Source organism: Sphaerodactylus townsendi, linkage group LG14, assembly GCF_021028975.2.
Source record: "Sphaerodactylus townsendi isolate TG3544 linkage group LG14, MPM_Stown_v2.3, whole genome shotgun sequence".
NCBI classification, from domain to species: Eukaryota; Metazoa; Chordata; class Lepidosauria; order Squamata; family Sphaerodactylidae; genus Sphaerodactylus; species Sphaerodactylus townsendi.
Window position 1 is genome coordinate 36,033,155 of NC_059438.1, and position 27,965 is coordinate 36,061,119.

The 27,965-nt window shown below is 42.3% G+C and overlaps 2 protein-coding genes and 1 pseudogene across 17 annotated transcripts in view; all 3 read right to left on the reverse strand.

The window, feature by feature from the left end:
* Positions 1-27,965, reverse strand: part of LOC125443375 (protocadherin gamma-C5-like) — a 373,248-nt gene that overhangs the window by 100,482 nt on the left and 244,801 nt on the right. The gene's annotated exons all lie outside the window — the stretch shown is intronic.
* On the reverse strand, positions 1,849-27,943 carry LOC125443719 (protocadherin gamma-B1-like). Its single transcript, XM_048516013.1, has 2 exons — positions 26,501-27,943; positions 1,849-2,213 (listed from the first exon to the last, which is right to left on the reverse strand). Exons 1-2 carry the CDS (start codon positions 27,786-27,788, stop codon positions 1,849-1,851), a joined length of 1,653 nt encoding a protein of 550 aa, XP_048371970.1. The 5' UTR covers positions 27,789-27,943.
* LOC125443914 lies at positions 24,922-25,023 on the reverse strand (annotated as a pseudogene).

Here is a 27,965-nt window from a genome sequence, read left to right on the forward strand (position 1 = left end):
ACAATATTTACATTGATATACTATATACTATCATAACATTTATTGTAATGTTATAGCTTATTTACAATGAGCACAAGCTTTAAGAAATATCCCCATCTCCCACTATTTCCTGTATTCACCATGGCTGGTTACCATTGTGTTGCGGCCAGTCCCCTCCCAGGGGGGGCAGAAGTCACCATCTGTTATTTGGTTTCTGTATGTAATGCTATGCAAATTGTTTTGGGTTTTTATTATGTGATTGTATTTTTGTGGTTTTATTAGTATTTTAACTCCTGTACACCACCCACAGCCCTTCGGGTATATAAAATCAATCAATCAATCAATCAATCGATCGATCGATCGATCGATCGATCGAATGAATGAATGAATAAAGAATAATATAAACAGACCCTGTCTGAGAAATAGCTTTGTTTTTTAACAATGAATATTTTCAAAAGTCAAACTCCTGCCCCTACGTGAGTACAACTGCATATGCAGGAACAGACTGGCAGAGATTTCAGCGATGCTCTCTTCTCGCCCCCCACTCCACTGGCTCTTTGGTGACCCGGCAATGATAGTTTTCTGGCCATTACTTGGGACATGACTCCCCTCTGCATCTTCTATGCATTCATCCATGTATCCATCCCTCCCACAAAGCCCCAGACCATGTTACACCTGCTCAGACTATTAGCAAGAAGGGACCATTGGAAAGAGAGAGCAGGCAGGAAAGGCCAATGACACTCCATAAGGGGCAGCTGGAGAGGAAGAGTGAAGGAAGGCAAGTGGATTGAGCCCCATGCTAACACCTGCTTGTATAATCAAAAATCCTGGGTATAATAATTTTTATTGTATTTAATGGAAGTTTGGGAGAATATGTATTAACTGTGGCTACAGTGACCTCAATAGTTTACAGTAATATTAGTAGAAAACATAGAATAAAGGTTTATTTATTCCAAAAGAGGTAGTCAGCAAAAACTGAAAAATTTAAAATAATCACATCACCACCATCACACATAACTCAGTTACAATTATGATATGGTAAATGGTTATTAAATGGGCACTAAAATAAGTTCTGAGAAGATAACTCACCTTTTCAGTATTCTCCATCTCTAACTTTAAATGGTTTTCTTCATTGCCTGTCAAAGGCATTCCCAAGTCGCCATTACCAAGAACATTACCTGCAATCTGAATATTGGGAGTTAAGAAGGTGAGCTCGTTCTTCCTGGATTCTGAGGACAGGCACAACTGGTAGGAATAAGGCAAAGTCCCATCTTCAAAATTTGGAGGGAAGATGGCACCAGCCTTTGAATGGGGAACAGGAGCTAAACACTGTAGGAACTTGGGATTCCCTGATTTTCGAAGCTTCATTAGGATGACCAGAATCACAGTCAAGAGGAACAAGAACGACATCAAAGCCAAGGCCAGGACTAGATAGAACTGCAGATCAGACTGATAGTCAGGCCCGCTGGATTGGTTTTTCATTTCTGGGAGGGCCTCCTGGTGCCCTCAGCAGCGACCAGGGTTCAGAGTCACAGTGGCTGGAGAGGGTAGTGTCGCCCACGATCCTTCACCAAACACTAGCCTCTGCTTTGCAGCATCTTTCTCCACAAAAGGCCCTTGATGTCCTAATCTCACTCTAACGTGAGAGAAACTAACAGTGAAGTAACCTGGTTCAGTGGCCAGGCCGATAATGGTAAGAAAGCCAGGCATTGTGTGTCCAGAATCAGCATCCACGGCTAACACCAAACCCAGTGTCCTGCCTCAGTTTTAACGAGGTGTCACCCATCTCAAAGCCTGCTGAGCTCTTGGCTTCTTGTGAAGGGGATGCATCCAAGCAAGCTGTCAGCCGATCCAGAACTGTTCACACCCTCACCAGGAGACATTGCTGCTGAGAGGGGGAGAACCACCATCTTGGGCCTTCACTTGAAGCTGGAACTCTCGGAATTGTTCATAGTCAAAGGACCTCTGGGCATACAGAGCTCCAGTCTCAGAGTTAATGGAGATATACGAAGAGATGGGGAGCTCCTTGATGTTGCTGTGGAGGATGGAATATGTGATACGTGCATTTTGGTCCATGTCTGGGTCCAAGGCTTTGACTGTGAATATGGAAGCACCTGAAGGATTGTTTTCTGGTACATATACGGTATAGGAAGATTTCTCAAAAGAAGGGTAATTGTCATTGATATCAGAAATAAGCAATGAGATGGTTTTATGTGTTGACAGAGGGGGATTCCCTTTGTCAGTGGCAGTAACTGTAATATTATACATGGAAGTACTTTCTCTGTCTAGCAGACTGTCTAACAGGAGCTTGTAGTAGTTATTAGATGTCGGAACAACTTTGAATGGCAAATGACCTTGTAAACTTGAAGTAACTTTTCCATTATCCCCTGTATCTTTGTCATTTATGTTTATTAAAGCTATCAGGGTTCCAGGTGGAGAATCTTCGGGGACAGGACTAAATACAGAGGCTAACGTCACTTCTGGGGAGTTATCATTGTCATCAAGAACACTGATTTCAACGTTGCAGTGTGTCACTAAACCCCCTCCATCTTTTGCTGCTACGGTCATAGTGTATTCTTCCATTTCTTCAAAGTCTAATGAATCAATAAGGACAATTGTTCCATTGGTTGGATCCAGTTTGAATTTCTGATGGGCATTAATTGGTAGATTGCTGAAATGATATGTTATTTGAGCATTTGTACCTTCATCATTATCAGAAGCCACAACCTGGAGTACAAGAGACCCAACAGGTGTCTTCTCTGGTAAACTAACCCTGCATGTCTTCAGTGAAGACAGGTGGGCTATCATTGGTGCATCAGTGACATACGAACTCACATAAGCAACCCCGGTTTTTCTAGGCTCACCCCCATCCAGGGCGGTTAGCACCAAATGGAATGTCTGCTCTCTCTCCCTATCCAGTGTCTTCTTCAACACAAGTTCTGCATATTTATTTCCATCTTGTCTCTCTCTAACTTCCAAAATGAAGTACTGATTGGGACTGAGGTCATAATTCTGCAGAGAATTCATCCCAATGTCAGGATCCTCAGCTTTCCCAAGGAGAAATCTGGTACCTGGCAATGTTACCTCACTTGTCTCCAAATGTATGTTGTCATTGAGAAACTGTGGTGCGTTATCATTAATGTCCTGAATTGTTACAGTTATATGGAAAACGTTCAGAGGGTTTTCCATCACTGCTTCAAAATTAGTGATGCACAGAGAATTCTTGCCACACATTTCCTCTCGATCTATCCTGTCATTTACATAGAGATTTCCATCCTCTGGAGTGATCATGAAATGCTTGATTTTAGCCACAGCTATAACATGCAAGTTGTGTTTTGCTAGTTCTCTGGCATTCAGACCCAAATCCTTGGCGAGATTCCCCACAAGAGAACCCTTTGGCATTTCTTCAGGTATGGAATACTTAATCTGCTCCGAAGAAACCCAGCTGCACAAAGACAATAGAGAGAGAAGCAGTACTTGCCTTCTGAATGCCGGGACATTCTCTTTGTGCTTTCTGTCCATCTGGATCCTGAACTAATTAGTTGTCTTTTCCCTCGGTTGCTTACAATCAGATCAGATTCTCACGAGGATGCAGGAAATCACTGTGAGGAATAAATGGGTTCCCTTCCTTATTTTGTGCGCATCAGAACAGTCTTTCTTTGATTCACCAAGTCTGCTCTTTCAGCTCCAGTTTCTGTGATTAGTTATCACAATGTAGGAAGCTTCATGGGTTCTGTGTTCTCTTTCCAGCTCACATTGTCCAATAGCGGCACTCTGAGGATCAAGAGAGAATTGCAAGAAAAATAATCTCTAGTATAAACTGACACATTGCTTCAGGATATTTCCTTAAGAGTTATTTTCCTTGCATTTGATCCCAAGAGGTTTCTCTGAAATTCATACTCCTTTTCCTTACAGATGCTTTCATTTCCATTGGGTTTTTAAATGATTACTGAAGAAGAAGAAGAGTTTGGATTTATATCCCCCCTGTCTCTCCTGCAGGAGACTCAAAGGGGCTTACAATCTCCTTGCCCTTCCCCCCTCACAACAAACACCCTGTGAGGTAGGTAGGGCTGAGAGAGCTCCAAGAAGCTGTGACTAGCCCAAGGTCACCCAGCTGGCGTGTGTGGGAGTGTACAGGCTAATCTGAACTCCCCAGATAAGCCTCCACAGCTCAGGCGGCAGAGCTGGGAATCAAACCCGGTTCCTCCAGATTAGATACACGAGCTCTTAACCTCCTACGCCACTGCTGCTCTCTGGAGCAAAATTGGCTAATGAAAATCATTTCTTTTGCATTGTAGTTTCCTTTAAGACGGTAATAATTATCTTTCCCTTTGTAGATAACATTTTTCTTTAATGGAAATGGATTATTGTTGCTAATAATTGTGATCTCCAACTTTTAAAAAATGCCATGGAATTACAGACACAAACTCAAACTTTAGCCCTTTCTCAACCTGCCAAAACCCAGTTCTCTGCTGATCTTTTCTTCATGACAGTGTCACCAGTAAAAGGAACACACTAAATTATTTGGGTCCACAGTTTGGTAGTTCCATTATATCCAGTCTCATATCTTTGGTCCATCCATTTGTTCAGGAAAGTGAATCTTCATAGTAATGGCTGGACATTCTTTCTTTCTGCAAATTTTATGGTGTCTTGAATTGAACCAATTAGACTTCCAGTGTGAAAATATCGGGAACAAATCTTAAATTTACTTTGGCTGAACGTTGCTGGAGGGGGGGGGAGGTATGTACAGATTTTGCACAGTAACTGTTTTAGGGGTTTTCGTGTTAGGGCTACTGTTACGGTCAGTGTGTTAGGGATTTTCGATTCAGTCCTGACACATCACAAGGAATGTTGAACAGGTGGTTTCTGCTCTGAAGAAGCTGGCCCAAGGTGATTATAGTTCTGACTGAGGTCTTCATGATTCATTCTCATCAGGTAGTTAATGGAGTGTTCAGGATTTAAATTACTGATCTTCAACTACTGATGTTCAAGGTTATTAATGTTCCTACAACACTAGGCAGAGAACGCTACAGCTGGGTGTCATCAGGATATCCCTAACTCCCAAAAACTGGGCACTCAGTATCCATGAAACAATAATAGTAATATAGCTATGGTATCAGATCCTAGTTAGATGTACTTGAGCATCCACACTGCAGCCAAATGTCAAGTAGTTTGTGTACGACAAGGCAAGAGAAGCATTAACATTCTCTCTCCCACTGTTGTTTATTGCCATTTGCTGTTGAGTGCTGGTGCCAATTTTTTGGAGAGAAAAAAAAGATGAAGAGAGCAAAGAGATAAAGAACGCCATGGGAAAAATGGATTTTCCTACTGGAGGGTCTGACAGCTTGAACAATGGTTGCATTGATCTAGAGCAGTTTTCACATGCCCGTTCTTGCAGAATCTCATGGGCGTCGAAGGTTATTTCATCCCATCGATGCCACTGAAATAAATCACTTCCAACATTTTTTTAAAACTTTAAGAGACTAAAAAGTATGCTTTGCCAAGAGCAGGCAATGTATTCAATGCAGGTCACTCAAATAATCAGTTTTATTGTGCATAGAGCCCTATGACACAGAGTGGTACTGCAATCAAAACTCTGCTCATGACCTGAGTTCGACCCTGAAGGAAGTTGGTTTCAGGTTGTCGGTTCACGGTTGTCCCAAAAGAAAGTTTCAGGTAGCCAGTCTTCCAGCCTTTTGAGGTCAGTAAAATGAGTACCCAGCTTGCTGGAGGTAAAGTGTAGACAATGGGAAGGCAATGACAAACCACCCTGTAAACATAGTCTACCTAGTAAACATCAACATCACCCCATGGGTCAATAATGACCCAGTGACCCAGTGCTTGTATAGGGACTACATTTACCTTTTTTAAAAAACTGTGCAGGTATAGACAGCGAGCACTTTCATCACCTGACCAGACCATGACTGTGGGAAGGAATAGATTTTATTTTCTGCTTAGCTGCACAAGCAGCCACAAGACATTAAAAAAATGGAACTTATCTACCATGGTTACTGGGCAGCTGTCAAGCTGCTTGGCTCAAGGCTGCAGTTCGGCAGCGAACAATGAGGGCAGGATAACAAGTTTGACTTGTAAGTAGATTTCAGCAGTTGAACTTAGCAAGTTTTTCTGGTAAGCATGTCCACTGCTACGTTCTCGGCACCTTGGATAGTAGTTCTCAAGACAATTTATTCAAAAATATACATCTCTCCTGATATCTTTCTAGGGGTGGTCCACTAAAACGTGTGGCTCAGAAGTAAGGCATTCCATTGGGTGTGAACATTTCACCCTGATGGTCACACTGTGAAAAGCCATGAACCAAAAGTCTTGAACCTCCCAGAAGAATCAGTAAGGGGAACTGCACCTATCCACCTCTAGGTTATCTTCTACAAAAACAATGCTTACTGAAAAACAATGCTGATTCCACCCCACAAGCCCAATAAAAATATATAGCTTATTTATAGCTTAGCTGTGCACAAATAAAAATATTTAATCTTGAAAAGCCGGAACTGCAGGCACAGGGTCATTCAGTCTCATTGTAATAATTTTCCATCTCCAGGAACAAATTTTCCGAATGAGATCCTGCTGATCCAATGGGAAATTGCTTTGCATGGTAGTATTGGTTCAAGCTCTAGCTGCAGGTCATCAGAAAGATTTCTAAGTGTAAACTTGGAGAACTGCAGCCTGTCAGAATATAGACTAAATGATTAGATGAATTAATGGATTGGTTTGGTATTCAGACATTTCATGTTCATCCATGTTCTTTTTGTACTTTGAAGTGTTCCATAATATGCGTCCAAATGGGCCCTTTGCCATCTTTGGTCGCATTCCGTAAGAGATGTATCTGCTTTATGAAATTATTGGACTCCTACTTGAATCAAGTGAGATACATTGTACTTGAAACTCTTCTAATGAAAAGCTTTATTACTCAATAACACAAAATGACAACTGTGTATGAACACAACCTCAAGCTAATTAAAGATATCTTTGGCGATAGCGTAAAAATATGAATAAACGTAATCTTCAGCATTTCAATAAATGCTAATATAAAGGGTCTTCATTTAGTTTAATCTCATATAGACAGCAGAAAGCCATAATGCCGCAAATCAAGAGTGCTGCCACTTGTGGAGGGGAAAAAAATTACCCAACGGAATATAAATACCTAAATTCTAAAACCAAACATATTATTTATTTTAATTAACTTGTTAAATTATGTTTAATTATTATAAGAGATGAATATTTTTGCATTATATTTATTGTTACCCGTCTTGGAAACTGACTCGGTTGAGAAAAAAACAAAAATAATCACAGAGGGGTGGTACAGTATATATAAACCGCTAACTGTACCAGTTGTTTCTTGTAAATAGATTTATTTATTTATTTATTTATTTATTTATTTATTTATTTATTTATTTATTTATTTATTTATTTTATTGGATTTTTATACCACCCCATCCCCGAAGGGCTCTGCGCATGGTGCAATAAATATATAAAATACTACTATAAAAATGCTAAGTAACCATTTAACCGGGCGCAGCTGATAAAAAATCTATCAATTCCTATCTCTAATTATAAAACCTCAGCAGGTTAAGATGGAAGGCCCAGCATTCCAGGTAATAAAAATCCCTCCCCCCTCAGAGAGGGAGGCATGGCGAGTCTCGTTGGATGACAGGTGGCCCAGTTGTCAAGGGCCGAAAGAGGGGGCACTATTAGTGGCTGGTTCCTCCAAAGGTCCAAGCTGAACAGTCTCCTCGTCTTTACAGTTGCGGCCTCCAAGGAACTCCCCAAGGTCCTGCAGGGCCCGGACAGCTGGAGGAAGAGCGTTCCACCAGGCCGGGGCCAGGGCCGTAAATAGTGATATGTATTAACAAACCGTTTCTATTTATTGACTGTATATTGTAAGAATCTGAAATTGCATTTTCAACATAGAGAGACTCAAATAAATATCCATAAACACAAAGTCGCCTTGACTCTTCCTGAAAAAGGTGGGGTATAACTGTAATAAGATAAATACAATAAATATCACTATTGCATTATCAAAATAAAGATGTTCAAATAGAGATCCATAAACATAAAGTTCATATCATAAAATTCATATTCCAGCAAGAAAATCAGTTAAATTCCTGTTTCAATTAGCCATGATGATGACAATGATCTCTGGGTATATATCAATACAGAGGATCTCCTTCGATGGTCTTAAAGAAATCGTCAACACTTGAGAAAGACTCAGTGAAACAGGAGTTTAATCACTGTCCAATTCAGTGCAGGAATATCACTTTATTTACATAAATGGAGAAACACTGTTTTGGACACGATGGAAAATGCAGCAAAATTCTTTGGAAAGATCTGGACTTTCCTCATACACATCCATACTGAAAACTAAGGAATCTTTCCAGGAGAGATACAAATTGCCAGACTGGAATATTGAATTCCCACAGAAACAGCCAAGCAGCCAAACACCACAAATAAATCAGAAAACAAGCAAAAGTGAAAGTACTTCGGGAAAGTGAAACTCATTCGGGACTTTCATCGCAGATGTCCATGCAAACCGGGGGGGGGGGGGGGACTAAGGGAGGCAGAGTGTCAGGATGCCATAAGGGTACTGGGGCGCTCGTCGTTTGGTTTTGGGGGGGAAATGGTAGATGCTTTATACTTTCTGCAATACTGTCTTCATATTGTCTGTTATACTAGCAGGTGTTGGTCAAGGCCAGCGCTAACGGTTTTTGCCCTTATCTGTCTGCAAAGTTTGGTGATGCTCTCATGGAAGGGGAAAACGGTGTGATTTTATACTGCTATATGATCGGGAAAAGTCAGTTTGGCTTTTCCTAAGCCAACCCTAAGATGAATATACCTTTGTTCACATCAAGGTATTGTTTCAATACTTGGGGGTTTGACAATAACCTCCACAAAATCCGTATCATATTTTCTCTTGCAACAATTAAGCATTTGTTTATTATGTATTGATTTGCTTCAGTCATACCCTGCCTTGCTCCCCAATGTGAACCAAAACCAGCTTATCTTAAAGATAAATATTAAATAAAGTGTACTTGTTGTGACTTCCTTGATTCTGCCTGCATGAAGCAACGCACACAAACGGAACCCTGAACATTAATTGGCTAAGCGAATACTTCAGATTAGAGAATTTATGTTCCAGTCCCTCAATCTAAAATGCTTAGAAAAGAACCATCACATTAATACTCAATGCATTGGGTTTCTCATTAGAGGAATTGGTATTGAAGGACCCCCAACAAATATATAGCCTAATCAAAGTTAGACTATATGATCAGGAGTATCAACATCTAATCAATCATGCAACAACAACATGCTCCCCATTGTACTTTGGTACAAATACCGATGCTGGCACGATGGCCAAACATTCATCGCAAATCCCAGATTCTGAACAATGCTGGATATTGACCCGAGCCAGATGTAATTTTTTTTCTCCTGCCCTCTTGCAAGGCCGGATTGAGAAGCGCCCTCTATTACATACAGTCTGGGTTCCCTTCTGTCCTACCCATGGTGGAAACGATGGACCACATTTTAATAATTTATTGCCTGTGCAAAATACTAACCCACAGAGGGAAGCTTTATTACTACTGAGAATGGGAAATGTGCCTGCCATAAGATGAATCCCAAAATTGCTAAACAGTAATGATCCCTTTACACTTAAGGGAGAGAATAGCCAATTTATTTGCTGCAAGTCATGTCGCTTAAGAGCTATGTGAAATCGCAAGTATAAAATTATATTTAAATGTGAAATAATTTATGTACCTCTGGTACTCCTAGGTTATTATAGAAGGTCCTATACAAGGAGCTCTCCATTGTTATTTATTGCAGTTTAATGGAAATTTGATAAAGTTATAGCGTTAGTTAGTATGTGCCATTTATAGATCCTGGGGAAGGTTATAATTTTTAGTAAATAGGCTGTGAATAACGAATGGCTAGAAATATCTTAATCCTGCCTTTTAAGTGTAGTTGAACTATATCTGTTCACAATTCTGTGTACAATGGAATGGTCAAATTTTTTAAATCTATATTATATTTTTATAAATGAAGTGTGATTTTAGTATGTAAAATTACGCATAAACAACTCTTTTAAATTTAATAACGGTCTATATTCAAGATTGTATACCCTATGCCAATAAAGGTCTATTGTGATTGTGATTGTAAAACCATCACATTAATAACAAAAAAGCTATTTAAAGTCAGAATCTTTATATTTGACAGACAAGCCTCACCTGAGTATTGGCTGAATCCCCAAGACTAGTGTTATTTTCTTCAGCCATGAGAAAGGGATCCTTCATCTCACAAGTTTGATCACTGCAGAGAATCTTGGAGGAGTGTACATTTGGAAAGCTAAAATTGCTCTTTCGAGAGTCTGTGGTATGAGAAAAGTCGTGACAGTAGGACTGAAGAAAAGCTTGGACTCCATCAATTCCCACAAACTGTGAAACTGGGACGCCAGTGAAATTCACAGGATCACACAACTGAGAATTCCTCCATCTGTACAACCTGAGTGCCAGCAACACCACAGGAGGAAAAACGAAAAAACAAGCAGGGTGAGACAAAAGCCACAGCAAACCACCAGGGTGGGGGGCTGAGATTTGACTGGGGGGTCATGCTTGAGAACCCGAGATGCTGCTAATATCTGAGAGGCTTTCGGGGATGTTGTTGGCCAGCACCACTGTGACCGTGACAGATGCAGAGAGAGGGGGCTGCCCGTTGTCCTTCACTGAAACCACCAGGCTTTGCTTGAGAGCATCCTTGTCCAGAAAGAAACGGGCTGTCCTGATCTCTCCAGTGTGGAGTCCTATGGTGAACAGCCCTGGCTCTGTGGCCTTGAGTAGCTGGTAGGAAAGCCAGGCATTCTGCCCAGAGTCTGCATCCACCGCCACCACTTTAGTGACCAGATAACCAGGCTCAGAAGAGTGGGCAGACCAGCTCCTAATCCCAGTTGAGCCATCATTGGGGTGGAAGGGTATAAGATTTGGGGGGAGTTGTGTTCTGATCTAAAATGAGAGAGAGTCACCATGGCTGCGTTTGGCGCTGAGTGGTGGGGTAAGCCTCCATCTTGGGCCTTGACCAAGAAGCTGATTTGCATGAACTCTTCATGAAATCAAAGGAATGCAGAGGCATAAATAATGCCCTGGCTCTCAGAGTTAATGGAAAGGTATGAGGAGAGAGGGGAGTCTTTGATGTCTTCTTCAATGATGGAATACGTTATTCTGGAGTTCTCTTCCCAGTCTGGATCATCTGCCTTCAGCGAAAATATGGAGGTCCCTCTTGGATTATTCTCCATTATGTAAGAAGTATAAATAGATTCCAGGAAGAAGGGAGGGTTGTCATTGGTATCTAAAATCTTGAGGGGAATGACAATGGATGCCGAAAGAGGAGGGGTCCCATGGTCCATCGCTGTTACAGTGATGTTATAGACGGCCACCTGCTCTCTATCTAGAGTTCTGGATGTGACCAAACTATAGTACTTGTCATAAGATTTTGTCAGTAGGAAGGGGAGGTTGCCTGGAACAGAACAAGTGACTTCTGCATTCTCTGCTGAATCTCTGTCTTGAACCCTTAAAAGAGCTATTGAAGTCCCTGCTGGAGAATCTTCAGGGATGGAGTTGATGACAGACGTCAATGTCAGTTCTGGTGAATTATCATTTACATCAGTAATAAATATGGTGAGAGTTGCTGTGTCCAATAGACCTCCGCCATCTTGGACTTGGACCTCCATTTCGTGAAATGGAGTCTCCTCAAAGTCTAAGTTTCCAACCAGAGTTATTTTCCCTGTGGTTGAATCCAAATGAAATATTTGGGAAGCTAATGCTGAAATTTTATGGAATGAAAATTTAATTTCCTTGTTGACTCCTTCATCTAGGTCTGTTGCTTTTAGCATTATTACCATTGTCCCAATAGGTTTATCCTCTCTACAACTAACTTCATAGGTACGCTGGCTAAAAATTGGTGCATTGTCATTCATATCCAGAACTACCACATGAAGTTGTATAGTGCCAGTCTTGACAGGATCTCCCCTATTATATGCTGTGAGAACAAGATTGTGACTAGCTAGTTCTTCTCGATCCAGAGGCCTTTTCAGAACTAATTTTGCATACTGTTTCCCCTTATCTGAAGTTTCAAGAACCAGAGAGAAATGACTACTGTTGCTAAGCTTGTAACCCTGTAGAGAATTGTTTCCCAAGTCAGGATCCTGAGCTTCCATATTACAGGGGAAACCGGTTCACCGTGCCTCAACGATACGACCACTGCTCTTGACTGGAAAGTGGCCACAACACACATCTGCATTTCTACTTCAACTCCACAGACTCCTCAAGTGAATCCTCACACAACTCTAGTATCTAAGAGGTGCACTTCTCCTGCCAACCACAGATCTCCTCTCTGTCTATTCTCTTTAAAAGATTAGTACAAATGGCCATTCTCTTATAAATTTCAAAGCAAAATGCTCACTCCTTCCTTGGGAAACAAGTGGATCCAGGTCCTGAGAGCTCTTTTGCATCCAGTCCCAAGATCCTTTGCAATATTCCCCACCAAAGAGCCTTTGTCTATTTCCTCAGGAATGGTGTAGTGAATCTGTCTGGTAACGGCTCGGCAGATGGAAGCAAATAGCATGCAAAAGACAGCTCCCTTTTTGCAATCCTTCAGGCATTGTATTGTTGGCATTCTTGGCTATAGGAGAAGTCCCTTTGGAGTTCTGTCACTCAGGTATGGCTGAATTTGTCCAGAAAGTGCAAAATATCCTGTTGCAAATGAAATGTGGTCTTCTGTTTCAGATTCTCCGTGCATTGATGTTCAGTCTGGGTCTGATCTCTCTGCTTTTCCAGCTCTGAAGCGGCTGATCTGGGATGGATGAATTCCTCGTTGCTCAGTCTTGGTCAACAGCGACACTCAGAGTCTCAGCCAGCAATTGCACACATTCTGTGCTTTGGATTTTCCTTCAACATTTGATTCCATAAACAATGAATTTGCACTCCTCTAATTTCACAATATACTTTACTGTCACATTGTCTCAGTTTAGAACTTTATCATATCTCTTTGTCAATAATCTTTATAATTTTCTGTTTTTATTTTTCCCCCTTTTAAACAGTTTACTGTTCTTAGCGTGATATTAAGGCATTTACTACATATTGTTTTGCTATGGAAAATTAGTTTACTACTGCCTCTACCTTCTCAGTCTCTTTACAAAAGCATCAGGATTTATACAACATCAAACTACTGGGAAAGTACTCTCCATTCTTCCTTCTCCTACAATAATACAACGGGTACTTATTCTCAATGTGCCCCAGACCCAAATGCAACTCCAATTTTTATTGAACCCGGTCCAGGTAAAAAAGGGACTCAAACAAGGTTGTGTACTAGCCCTCTTATTATTTAACATCTTCTTACATGACCTCCCCATAGCCCTGGCCCGAGTGGATGGGCACAGCCCTAAGATCGGCCCAAAGCATGTCCCTCTCCTGTTATTTGTGGACGATGCAGCCCTATTATCCCTTTCTCGTGTGGGTCTAACAAGACTCCTGCATGGATTCATTGACTTTTGTGAGACAAATGATCTGCAGGTGAATTATGATAAAACTAAGATCCCTGGTTTTGGAAAAAGCAGTAAAAACAAGTCCTGGAAGATAAAGGGCCACTACATTGAGCAAGTTTAAAAATTTCTAAATATCTAGGGACTCCTGGCTTTGGCAATGGCAATAACTTTGTGTTGGTCCACTCATCACCAGCAATTATATATTGGCTCAGGCCCAGTCAAATGCAAATGCCACTAGGAGGTTCTATCATTCTATTAATATAAACAATTATGGAATTGCGTACTGTTTGATTAAAAAAATGAAATGAAATTCTGTGTTGTCCAGCATTTTATACCTTTCAAGAATTTTAGGTCTTAACATAGCTGTAAAATAAATGTAACATTTTTGTGCTTAAGTATTTATGGCTTCTTGTAATCTCAATTCATGGCAACTGAGATCTGGTAAACACATGTAGCAGTCTACAGTTCTGTTCAGGAACCAACTAAATTGTTTTAGGAATGCTAAAGAATTGCTAAAATTTTACAGAATTGGTGGCTTTCAAATGGAGGAAAGAGTATCTATGGACAATACTTTGAATATATTACAACCTGCGTTAGGGAAAATACGACGAAGGTCATCAGTGGCATGATCCTATTATTTTATGGTTGAGTGATCAGCCACGACCTGCTTGAGTGGACCCCACCCTAGAAGGAGGCACATCTCTGCCTGTCCATGAAATAAAGACCAAGTTGAGCCAGTCTTTGCAGCTTCCAGGTTCTATGTCAACCAGTGATTTAAGTGGTGCCCATTGCCTCCATCCAAACTCTGCAAGTCCATTTGTATGGGACTGGCTCTCTACATCCAAAGCAGCAACTGTTTGTCATACATCAGGATAGGAGTTCAGATGCCCTAGTAGTGGAATGCTAAAACTGCAAAGATGGGAGGAGAACAGAAAAGAACAGAAGAGCTACAACCAATCAACATTCCCATATGGATAAGATATTTTGTGATATTACAGAGATTTTCATTATTATTTTTTACATATATGTCCCACTTATACGCAGGATCTCTGTGCGGCGACAGCATTAAACCATCCTCTTACATAAATATATCTGTTAAAAACACAACATACAAATGTTAAAAACCAACCATAGCCCTCGCCCTCACTCCCCTACCAGTAGAATATTTTATTATGTATTGATATGTATTGATTTTGTAACTAACACATTTTATGTTATAAATGATGAACCATAAGATGTACATGTGCAGGATGGAGGGATGCAGAAAATGACAAAAATAGTTTGTTCCTATCGTAGTGTTGCCCGTTATTAGAAGAAGAAGAAGAAGAAGAAGAAGAAGAAGAAGAGTTTGGATTTATATCCCCCCTTTCTCTCCTGCAGGAGACTCAAAGGGGCTGACAATCTCCTTGCCCTTCCCCCCTCACAACAAACACCCTGTGATGTGGGTGGGGCTGAGAGAGCTCCGAGAAGCTTTGACTAGCCCAAGGTCACCCAGCTGGCGTGTGTGGGAGTGTACAGGCTAATCTGAATTCCCCAGATAAGCCTCCACAGCTCAGGCGGCAGAGCTGGGAATCAAACCCGGTTCCTCCAGATTAGATACCCGAGCTCTTAACCTCCTACGCCACTGCTACGCTTCCTATGCCACTCCGCCACTCCAGATTAGATACATGAGCTCTTAACCTCCTACGCCACTGCTACGCCTCCTACGTCTCCTACGCCACTACGCCACTGCTGCTCCATTACTCTTATTAGCTGTGCCACAAGAGCCTGAAAGGGCTCCAGAAACAGAATATATTTCCTTAAGAGATACAGGCCACTGACTCTACAGTCTCATGGAATAGAAACTACATTCATTGAAATGAAGAAGAGTTGGTTTTTATACACTGCTTTTTTCTACCTTGAAGGAATCTCTAATAATCACCTTCCTTTCCCCTCCACACAACAGACACCCTGTGAGGTAGGTAGGGCTGATAGAGTTCTCAGAGAACAATGACTAGCCCAAGGTTACCCAGCAGGTATCATGTGGAGCTGAGGGGAAACATTCCCCAGTTCTCCAGATTAGAGTTCACTGCTCTTAACCACTACGCCACATTGGCCCTGGGATCACAGACAGCCTCGCCACACAACCTGTGCATCTATCATTCTCTCCTTCACAGGTATGATCCGGTTGGCCACAACCTGCTTGAGTGGAGACCACCATAGAAGAAGGCAAATCTCTGCCAGTTCATGAATTAAAGACCCATGTTGAGCCAATCTTTGCAGCTTTCAGGTTCTATGTCAGATATGCTCCCATAACCAGCTTACCCATATGTTAAGATCTCCAGGCTAAGACCTTCTCTGGCTAACACCCCCCTCCCCATTTACAAGCAAGATGAGTGGCTACCAGGGAGATTTCTGTCTCTGCAGTGGTACCTAAGAAACTCTCCTATCAGCAATTTGCCTCCTGCATACTTATTCAGCTTCAGTAGCAAAGGCGTAGCTCCAAGGGGACAGGGGGGTGAGGCACCGGGTGCACACCCCTGTGGGGGTGTGGCAAGGGTGTTCCGGGGGCATTCCGGGGCAGGGTGAGGGCATACGGGGTGGGGTGGAGGATGCACCAGTTCACCGGGCATTTCCCCCCTTGCTACGCCTTTGTTCAGTAGTCAGCTGAAAATGTTCCTTTAAAAATGTTCTCCCCTCTCACACTGCTCCTTGTGCGGTTCTTCAGTGGCTGAATTTTTTAAAATTACTTTATTATTTTATGGTCACAGAGTGTGATAGTAATTGTGGAGCTGTAGTTTTTTTTCGAAGTGGATTTCAGTGATAGTTCTAATTATAATAATAATAATACTAGTTTAAATTATACAATTCAAAAGTCTTTTTGGGGCCATAAACTGGCAAGTTAATGTCATTAAATAACTAAACAAACATGTAATCCGCTCTGGGTTCTTACTGGGGAGAAAAGTAGGGTATAAATGAATAAATCAATATATAAATGCCCATTCATACAACACTTCAGAGTAATTCAAGTGAGTGCGATAGAATTAAACGGAACCAAGAAATTCAAATATATAGCCATCACTAATTTTTCGTGTGTATTGATCACAATGGCATGACGTCTGCTTAAATAAGTATATTTAAAATAAATATATTTCATTTCTACCAGCAGGTTTTCAGTAACTATTCACATTAATTGTCTACATGGAGACAATAGAATCATAATAGAATCATAATAGAATCAAACACTCTGCATTCTAAAAATTTATTCACAGTTCCTAACTAGAATGCAATTTAATGTCAGTAATTCTGGAAAATAACACTCACCTGATCATCATTTTCTACATTGGCATTTAATTGGTTCCCAACACTTGAAGGTTCACTGGATTTATTGCTAGAAACATTCTCTACAATCTGAACTGTTGGTGTCAGGAAGGTTAGTTCATTTTTTCTGGACTCAGAAGACAGACAGAGTTGGTAGGAATAGGGTAAGGTCCCTTCTTCATAGTTTGGTGGGAACATGCCACCATTATTTGGAAAAGAATCCGGACCAATGCACTGGAGGAATTTGGGATTTCCTGACTGTCGAATTTTCATCATAATGGCAAATATCACAGTCAGAAGGAATAAGAAGGAGATCACAGCTAAAGCCAGCACCAGATAAAACTGAAGTTCAGACTGATGGTCCAAGTCGCTTGACTGGTTGCTCATTTCTGGAAGTGCTTCCTGAAAGTTCTCAGCAAACACTAGATTCAGCGTCACAGTGGCCGAGAGTGAGGGGGCCCCATTGTCCTTAATTAAGATGACCAGCTTGTGTTTCGTAGCATCTTTCTCCAGGAGGACCCGTGATGTTCTGATCTCTCCTGTGTGGGATCCAATGGTGAATAATGCTGGCTCCGAGGTCTGCAGAATGTGGAAGGAGAGCCAAGCGTTGTGTCCAGAATCAGCATCCACAGCTACCACTTTGGTCACCAGATAACCTGGCTCTGCTGAGCTGGGAACCATCTCAAACAAGGACGAGCCATCAGGTCCTTTGGTAGGATACAGGATCCGAGGGCTGTTATCATTCTGATCTAGAACAAACACCCACACTGTGACGTTGCTGCTGAGAGGGGGGAATCCACCGTCTTGGGCCTTCACTTGAATCCGGAACTCACGGAATTGCTCGTAGTCAAAGGAACGTTGGGCGTAGAGGGTGCCAGTCTCGGAGTTAATGGACACGTAAGAGGAGAGAGGTAGATCCTCAATATTGCTAGTAAGGATGGAGTAAGTTATTTTTGAGTTGCGATCTAAATCCGGGTCTGAGGCTTTGACAGTGTAAATGGAGGCCCCTGAAGGGTTGTTTTCTGCCACGAAGAGATGGTAGGAAGACTCTTCAAAGGCAGGGGAGTTGTCGTTGATGTCTGAAATCTGCAGTGTGATAGTTCTGTATGTGGAAAGGGGTGGGGTGCCTTCATCAGTGGCTGTGATTGTGAGGTTGTATTGTGGATTTTTCTCCCTGTCTAGGGCACCCTCTGTGAGGAGCTTGTAATAGCTGCTTGATGTTGACAGTATTTTAAATGGCAGATTACTTTGCAAATGGCAGTCACATTTTCCATTTTCTCCAGAATCTCTGTCCTTTACACTGATAAGAGCGGCCACGGTGCCAGATGGAGAGTCTTCAGGGATTGGGCTGAACAAGGAAGCAACGACCACCTCTGGGGCATTATCATTCTCGTCTATGACCTTAACTTCAACTTTACAGTGTGCCACTAAGCCACCTCCATCTTTTGCCTCTATTGCTAATATATACTTCTCTTTTTCCTCAAAGTCTAGCATCTCCTGAATTGTAATTATTCCATTCTGTGAATCTAACTTGAATTTCTGGTGGGCTCTTTCTGCGATATTACTAAAACTGTAAGTAACATAAGCATTTGAACCTTCATCACTATCAGAGGCTGCAACCTGGAGTAAGGGGGATCCCACAGGGGTATTTTCCTTCATGCTAACCTTATATACCTCTTGAGTGAAGATGGGTGGATTGTCGTTGGCATCAGTGACATTAACCCAGATCTGGGCTGTCCCAGTTTTTCTTGGTTCTCCCCCGTCCAAGGCCAGAAGAGTCAAATGAAGAGCCTGCTCCCCTTCCCGATCCAAAGGTTTCTGCAAAACCAGTTCTGCATATTTGTTTCCCTCTTCTCCCTCTCTAACTTCCAGAGTGAAGTATTGGTTTGGACTGAGCTGGTAATTCTGGAGAGAATTCATCCCAATGTCAGGATCTTCTGCCATCCCAAGATAAAATTTGGTTCCTACTGAAATGGATTCAATTATCTCAAAGTTGATATTGCTTTTCAAAAAAGATGGAGCATTGTCATTTATATCCTGAACTGTTACACTTACATGGAAAACATTTAGAGGATTTTCAACCACAGCCTCAAAATTAACAACACAGAGTGTGTTTTGCCCACATATTGCCTCACGATCTAGCCTGTCATTTACATAGAGGTTTCCATTTTCTGCATTGATAGTGAAATATTGCTTTTTACCTTCAGAAAGAATGTGCAGGTTCCTGTTTCTCAGCTCTTTGTCATGCAGTCCCAAATCTTTTGCAAGACTTCCCACTGTGGAATGCTTTGCCATCTCTTCATGGATGGAATAACGAATCTCTTCCAAAGCAGCTACACAGAACAGACAGGATAACACAAGAAGCATTACTTGCCGTCCAAGAGACCTGATTTCTGTCCCCTTCATTTTCCTGATCCTTCTGATAAGCAGCAGAGTTTAACTTTCCACCAAACTAGGGGAAATTGCAGCACTGAATCCTGAGTTTGTGATTAGCCTGTATGCATCGTAGTTGTTTCCTTCTCCCCGGTGAACGTGTTTGCATATCTCTGTGTTCTGCTGTTTTCCTGATGTGACGGAGAAATTTCTCAGCGGGAAGCATCAGTGGATCTCCGCTTTCCTCTCAGATTACCATTTTGTCCAACAGCGGCACTCTGAGTCTCAAACAGAGAATTGCACTGGCTCTTGTTGGGGAAGATCATGGAAAAGTTTGTCTGTCGTTTTTTGTTTGGTTTTTCAGATTAGTACATGACCCCAGCTATATATATATTGTGTGAATTTTCTTCTGTTATAAAACAGGAATAAAACACACCTATTTTTAAGTATTTTCTGCCCTCTTAATTGGTAAAAGATTTAGCTCCAGAACTGATAGCATCAGCAACACAGCAAAGGATTATTTCAACAACTTCCACAGATAAACTTTCTGCACTGACAATTATTTGCAAACAAGTTCTTTTTATGCAGGGATGTGAGGAAGAATGTGTGCAGCAGAATACACTATTCGAAAGATATCCTTTAATTTAATTGTAGCAGGCAGGAAAACACTTGAGTAGCTTTTTAATTGGATTTATTTAGACAAAATCTTAGACATTCTATTTGTAGATGTACATTTATGGCATTGTGCATCTGGGCACCCTAAAGATATGAATGCACTGACTCAACTTTACAAAAATTGCCACTGTAAATGGTCTTCCACCTCTGTATCCTGTCTTGTAATCCCAGGAAAATTCTCCAATTCCGGGTTTAGTTGCATCAAAATCCCTCTTCCACCGCCATGCACACACATACATCCATGATTGGGTTAGACAAGGGTTTTTTTTGTAAAAAAATAAAAATAAATCTCATCCTGGCAATTTCTCCAACCTTTCTTATTATTGGACCTTCCCCCTTTCATTAAAAAAAGGGGAAAATTGTGGTTTTGTGTGTATGGACTCATCATTTGTATCCAGCACAGATATTTTTGCTCTCCTTTTCTTTGGAGTTGAATATTTTTGACTTTTCACAACTGACCAGCTAGTCTGCGGCCCTATGGATATGGCCATCCAATACTTTGCATGCAGAATAAATGTTAGCATGAGTGAGGGTGCAAGAGCACATAGCTTCAATGGCAAAAATTCAGTATACATCTTCAACAGACCGCTCAGTCCACACCCAGTGTCTGAATGGAAGAATATGGCAAGTATACAAATATGGCAAGAAGAGAAAAGGGCAGATTGAATTGAAATGTAGCAAGTGCAGTAAAGAGGTTGATAGTGATTTCCTGTTACCAAAACCTTGTACTTTGTTCTACTTATTGTCTGACCTCAGTTTCTTCATTTCTCACATGACGCTGAGGAAAGAGCACAGAGCAGTTGACTTCAATGTCCATGAACGTATTCCTTCTCCATGCTTAGTACATCATGGAGTTGGTGGACTTTGCTGCTAGTTATGGTCAGCTAAAAATGAGGAATTTGTAACAGACTTTTCTTGATGTAGGAAGATCACAGAGATATATAAATATATAAAACCTGGCGACTCAAGATTTAGAAAGATCTATAAATGACACATTGGAGATGTTTCATAGTACTTTATCTGTTGCCATACTGATATCCCAGTTTTTTTAAAAAAACTTGAAAGGTTAAAAGTTGTATGCGTACATACTATGCATGTCTACCACCAATAATTCATGCCAGTTTTTTCAATATAGACTGCTATTAATAAATACAACACATTTAAAGCTGTAGAATTTGAATATTTCCTGACATTTTGGTTCTTCCTTTGTATAAAAAGGCTTTGCTAGCTACAAGTTCATTACAAAATTTTAATACGCCAACAGCAGTGAGATGTCTAACGATGGCCCCTTCCGCACACGCAAAATAATGCATTTTCAAACTACTTCCACAACTGTTTGCAAGTGGATTTTGCTATTCCGCACAGCTTCAAAGAGCACTGAAAGCAGTTTGAAAGTGCATTATTCCGCATGTGCGGAATGAGCCGATGATAAAATAAGATGGATTACGTACGTAATATAAAAAATTATACTTTTTCTTTTGAGATGCTGATTTCAGTGGTGACCCTAATCCACTTTCATTTAATAACAGCAAAAAATGCAGGCCTTAAAAATGTGTATAAGGCGGCTTTCTCCTGACACAGTTGTATAAATAATACATGTACAAAGCACCAGAGATACTATCACTGATCCTTTCTCCCATCACGCTTTATACTGAGATCTTCATGCATTCACAGTATTTCACACACATCAGATGTTTTCAATTTTTCTATGTGTGTTGTCTCTGATCTGGATGGTGGAGGCTAGCCTGATCTTGTCAGATTTCAGAAGATAAGCAGGGTCAGCTCAAATAAATATTTCGATGGAAGACCCACAAGGATGACCAGGGTTGTTACGGCAGAAAAAGGCAATGGCAAACAGCCTCAGTTAGTATCTAGCCTTGAAACCCTACAGGATTGCCATAAATCAGCCGTGAAATGATGGCACTTTACATACACAGGTGTGTAGTGTGTAGTAATAGCCGCAAGGTCCTCCTGTAAACTAAATGGGTTCATTGGAACCAGAAGTGGGATCCAGCAGGTTCTCACAGGTTCCCAAGTGTAGGTTACTAATTATTTGTGTGTGCCGAGAGGGGGTTACTAATTGGTGATTTTGCCACGTGATTTTTGCCCCTCCTCTCAGCAGTAGCGTGCAGAACTTGAAGCAGTCTAGCAGGAGGTGCACCGGCGTGCGTGGCAGCCTGCGCCTGCGTGCATTCATTTCCCGCCCAAGGACCGGCGCAGCGGCTGCGTCCTTGCCACAGCCCCGCCCTGGAATGCCCCGCCCCTGGAATGCCCGGCCACGCCCCCGTTGTGCCCCGCCCAGCCCCATTGGTGCTACGCCACAGTTTGAATCCCACCACCATGGGAACCTGTTACTAAAATTTTTGGATCCCACCACTGATTGGAACATATAAAGAGAGAGACTATGAATACCACATTATTGCATGCACACCTTGATCCAGGTTGATCAAGAATCCTGCCTTTTCATGGTTCCCCACTGCACAGAGAGATTGTTAAGTGTACACACTTGGACATGCACAGGTTCTATGCATGTCTCTTACACTGCTATTTTGCTATCCCGCTTTACTCGTGTGTGAAACTAGATGACATTAGTGGTCAGCACCCAAGTAATTTTTCTCAATATGTGCAACACAATCCAATGAATGGAGCTTCCCTTAGAGGTTTGAGTGTGAGTGTGGGCCCCCAAGACTGGTTTAAATTTCTGCCTGCCATGAAATTTAGGGGGTGAACTTGGGCAAGTTCTTTTCTGTTAGACAAGGGGAATCATGCGCACCATTCCAAGTTCTTTGGAGGAAGGGTGGGATAAAAATGCATAAGATAAATTTTTACTAACGACAACAGAGAAGCTGGGGAACCGAACCTTTATGCAGCCACGTCATACCTGTGAAAGTACAGCATTTTCATTTGCAAATGAGGAGATCGTCATTTTTGCTGATCTCTCCCTTCCAGCACAAATGGTCATTTCCCCCCATGCCTTTCCTAAGGAACAAACTTATGAGCAGCTTGGTGGCAGAGGTGGGATCCAGCAGGTTTTCACAGGTTCCCAAGAGTAGGTTACTAGTTATTTGTGTGTGCTGAGAGGGGGTTACTAATTGGTGATTTTCCCCACGTGATTTTTTTGCTCTTAGTTACATGCCCTCACTCTCAGCAGTAGCGTGGCAGAACTTGAAGCAGTCTAGCAGGAGGTGCACCGGCGTGCGTGGCAGCCTGCGCCTACGTGCATTCATTTCCTGGCCAAGGACCAGCACGGCGGCTGCGTCCTTGCCACAGCCCCGCCCAGGAATGCCCCGCCCCCGGAATGCCCAGCCACGTCCCCGTCGTGCCCCGCCCAGCCCCATTGGCGCTACACCACAGTTTGAATCCCACCACCATGGGAACCTGTTACTAAAATTTTTGGATCCTTGGTGGACTACAGCAGGAAGGGAAAGGTGGCAATTCTTGTTCCAAGTCAGACACACACCATGATCTCTAAATTCTCTATTAAATGATTTCCAAGGACGTATTGCCACTGATTGGCCCTCTTCCCACAACCGAAATAAAATGTTTTGAGGGAGGAAATAAAACATTTCCTCTGAGGAGTTCTGCATGGTTTTTAGGCCAAAACATTTTAGTTCTAGTCTAAAAATGTTTTAAATGCATTTAGTGATTCTTTTGTTGAAATGTTTTCAAAAAGTTTTTGCTTGCTGTGAGTATCTCTTTAAAACATTTCCCACACCCCCTCGACAGTCCCTGGGCTTCCTCCGTAGTGCTATTGTCTGAGCTTGCTCCGTTGGCTTGCCTTTTATTTTTGTGAGGGGTTTTTAAATTTTAGGGGGTAATGTTTTTGAAGCCTTGAGTGCACAACCTGTGAAGAATCACTGCACGAGGCTTTGCAGCATCGAAGCATCGGATCCAGGAGAAGTAAAAAAGAAGAAGAAAAGAAAGGGAACAAGAACAAAATGGTGGCCAGGAATCATTTTGAGGGGGTGAGTACGAACAAACTGGGGAGAGGGGAATTGAAAACATTTTGCAAACACTTTGTAACTGTTTTCATCGACTTGTGTGGAAAGGGCCAGCATCTATTATTCAAGCTGAAATAATTTGTGATGGAAATGGGGATTAGAGTTATAGCATTTCTTTTACTTGTAGAAGTTTCTTTAGCTGGCATCTAAAACAGCTAAAGAATCTTCAGAACATGTTTTCTACGAGTGGAATAACGGGCGAAGCTGACCCAAGGGACGCTTAAAGCAACATCCCTGGGGGAGGGTAATGCGCCCGCGGCCACTGCCGGGCTGCGCAGCAGCGGTGGCTCATAACCTCGAGCGATTATTGGCGTTGGCTGTTTCGAACGTCGCTGAGCCCCTGGCTGAGGTATTTCAAAACAGAGTTTCAAACCGCTGTCATTACCGATGTGGAACTTGGCAGTGGCTGGAAAGGCGCCATTTCTCCCTTTTCCGAACTACCTACCTTGTCTCCTGAGCTTCCGGCAGCCGCGGGGGGGGGGGGGGGGGGGGGGCGGACATATGGCCTCGCGACTCCAGAGCCGTCGCTTCCAGGCTGCGGGGCATGTCCCCTGGCTTCTCGCGACAATAAGCTCAGTGAAATAGCGTTAACAACCGGCGCGAGCTACTGTCGCGAAGGCTGTGCCACCGCCTGCCACCCTCCTGGGACCGTCCATGCGAACGTTGCAGTGCGGAAAGGGCCTCAGAGTGGGAAAGATCATTCCTGGCCTACTGCACCTTTCTGACTACTTTAGCTTTTTGCTTGCTTGCTTTCTTGCTGACCTGCAAGCTTCAAAGGACTGAGATTCCCAAATGGAGTGATAAGGCCAGTTGGCCACTGTCTGGGAATCTTACAAAGCTTGGGCAACTGCTAAGGGGGACCAGATTGATTAGCAATGGGAGGAGAGGAGTAGGGGCAGAATATCTTGGGGAATTTGGTAGCACTTTAGACACACTTGATAGCACTTTAGACACACGCATTTGGTCATTCTTGCGTTAAATTGAACATAAATACCATACTTTTAACAAGACTTGGAACTTAAATGTATAACTAAATGTATAGCAACAACAAAAGAATCATTAGCAAAGTTCTTCCAAAATATAATTTTCAACCCTGTATTTTAAAAACTGATTATACTACACTTGATCTTAGCCAAAAGGCCGAGAAGCGAACCAAAACCCAATTTTTTTCTCATCTAAATGCCCAGATGATCTAAGAACCATTTCCCAAAATCCTACCAAAAAAAGAGGAGAGTCCACATGATTCCAAGAAATGTTTTTGTATTAAGTGGCTTGGAAGTGCTGAATTATTTGAAAATGAAATGCCAAATAGACAGAACCATTTATAAGAGGTGAATATGACAGGACTTTACATCTAGACAGCAAAATACTGAATACAACGTTATCAGCTATTGTTGGATTCGGAAGGATGCAATGAACATAATTATTAAAGTAACCTTACCTGTTCAGCATTTTCTGCCCCTGAATGTAAAGGAGTTCCTTCATTGCTTCTAAAAGGCACACCAGATTTGTCATCACAAAGAATGTTGCCTCCAATCTGCATATTGGGGGTCAGGAAAGTGAGTTCATTCTTCCTGGATTCTGAGGACAGACAAAGCTGGTAGGAATAAGGCAAAGTCCCAGTTTCAAAATTTGGGGGGAAGATGGCACCAGCCTTTGAGTGGGAGACAGGAGCTAAACACTGCAGAAATTGGGGATGCCCTGATTTTCGTAGCTTCATCAGTACGACTAGAATCACTGTCAAGAGGAACAAGAACGACATCAAAGCCAAGGCCAGCACCAGGTAGGAACTACACCAGATCAGACTGATTAGTCCAGGCTCGCTGGATTGGTTTTTTCATCTCCAGGAAGGGCCTCTGGAAGTTCCTCAGCAAACACCAGGTTTCCCAGGGTCACAGTGGCCAGAGAGACGGCTGACTGCCCGTTGTCCTTTCACTGGAAAATAACCAGGTTTCTGTTTTGAGGCATCTTTCTCCCACAAAGGAGCCCTTGATGTCCCAGTCTATCCAGTGTGAGAAACTAGCAGGTGAAGAATCCCCTGGTTCAGTGGCTTGAACAATAACATGGTAGTGAAAATAACCAGGCATTGTGTCCAGAATCCAGCATCCACGGCCACCACTCTTTGTAACCATGGCAGGTGATCCTGCCTCTAGCCTCTAATGACGAGGTACTCATCTCCAAACAAGGCTAGGCCCTTGGCTTCCCTGTGGAGGGGATAGGATGTGAGGGCTGTTGTCATTCCAGTCCAGGAACGAACACCCTGCTGTGACATTACTGCTGCTGAGAGGGGGGAGAGAACATGCATCTTGGGCCTTCACTTGAAGCTGGAACTCTCGGAACTGTTCATAGTCGAAGGACCTCTGGGCATACAGAGCTCCAGTCTCAGAGTTAATGGAGATATAGGAAGAGATGGGGAGCTCCTTGATGTTGCTGTGGAGAATGGAATATGTGATTCGTGCATTTTGGTCCATGTCTGGGTCCAGGGCTTTGATTGTGAAAACAGAAGCACCAGAAGGATTGTTTTCTGGCACATAGATGGTGTAGGAAGATTTCTCAAATGAAGGGAAGTGATCATTGATATCAGAAATATATAGCGAAATGATTTTGTTTGTTGACAGAGGGGGATTCCCTTTGTCAGTGGCTGTGATTGTAATATTATATTCCGAGGATTTTTCTCGATCTAAGGGGCCGTCAGTTTGGATCTTGTAGTAATTATTAGAAGAGGCCAGAATTTTGAAGGGCAAATGATCTTGTAAACTGCAAGTAACCTTTCCGTTATCACCTGTATCTCTGTCATTTACATTGATCAGAGCAATTAAGGTTCCTGGAAACGAATCCTCAGGAACTGGGCTGAATAAGGAAACCAGGGTCACTTCTGGGGAGTTGTCATTCTCATCAAGGACCCTTATTTCAATGTTGCAGTGGGTCACCAATCCCCCTCCATCTTTTGCTGCCACTGTCATGGTATACTCTTTGGTTTCCTCAAAGTCTAAGGTACTCTGCAGAGAGATAGTGCCTTTGATTGGATCCAAGCTGAATAGCTTGCGACTATTTGCTGGTAGATTGCTGAAATGGTATCCTATCTGGGCATAAGAACCTTCATCATTATCGGAAGCTACAACCTGGAGTACAAGAGACCCAACAGGTGTCTTCTCTGGTAAACTAACCTTGTAGATGTCTTGTGTGAAGATAGGTGGGTTGTCATTGGCATCAGTGACATTAACCCATATATGGGCAGTCCCCGTTCTCCTAGGTTCACCCCCATCCAGGGCTGTCAGTATGAAGTGAAGGGTTTGCTCCTGTTCACGATCTAGTGGTTTACTGAGCACTAGTTCTGCATATTTGTTTCCATCTTCTCTTTTTCTAACTTCCAGCATGAAGTACTGATTGGGACTGAGGTCATAATTCTGCAGCGAATTCATCCCAATGTCAGGGTCCTCAGCTTTCCCTAGGAGAAATCTGGTGCCTGGTAATGTTAGCTCACTTGTCTCCAAATGTATGTTGTCATTGAGAAACTGTGGTGCATTATCATTAATGTCCTGAATTGTAACAGTTATGTGGAAAATGTTCAGTGGGTTTTCCATCACTGCCTCAAAATTAACAAGGCAAACTGAAGTTGTGTCACAAATCCCTTCCCTGTCTATTCTGTCATTTACGTAGAGGTTTCCATTCTCTGCACTGATGCTGAAATATTGCATCTTGGTCACAGAGACAGCATGCAGATTATGCTTAGACAATTCTCTGGCATTCAGACCCAAATCCTTGATGAGATTCCCCACAACAGAACCCTTTGGCATCTCTTCAGGCACTGAATACTGAATCTGCTCTGAAGCAGACCAGCAACACAAAGACAACAAAGACAGGAGCAGTACTTGCCTTCTGAGTACCGGGGCATTCTCTTTGTGCCTTCTTTCCATTTGAGTTCTTGATAATTTAGCTGTCTCCTTTCCCTCCCAGCTTTTAGGAGGATCGGTTCAAATTCTCCACAGGCAGGAGGAAATCTTTGTCAGAATAATTAACCAGCTTTCTGATTCAGTTTTGGACAGCACAGTGACCATGTCGTTGTGTTCTGCTCTTCGCCCGTTCTATAGTGC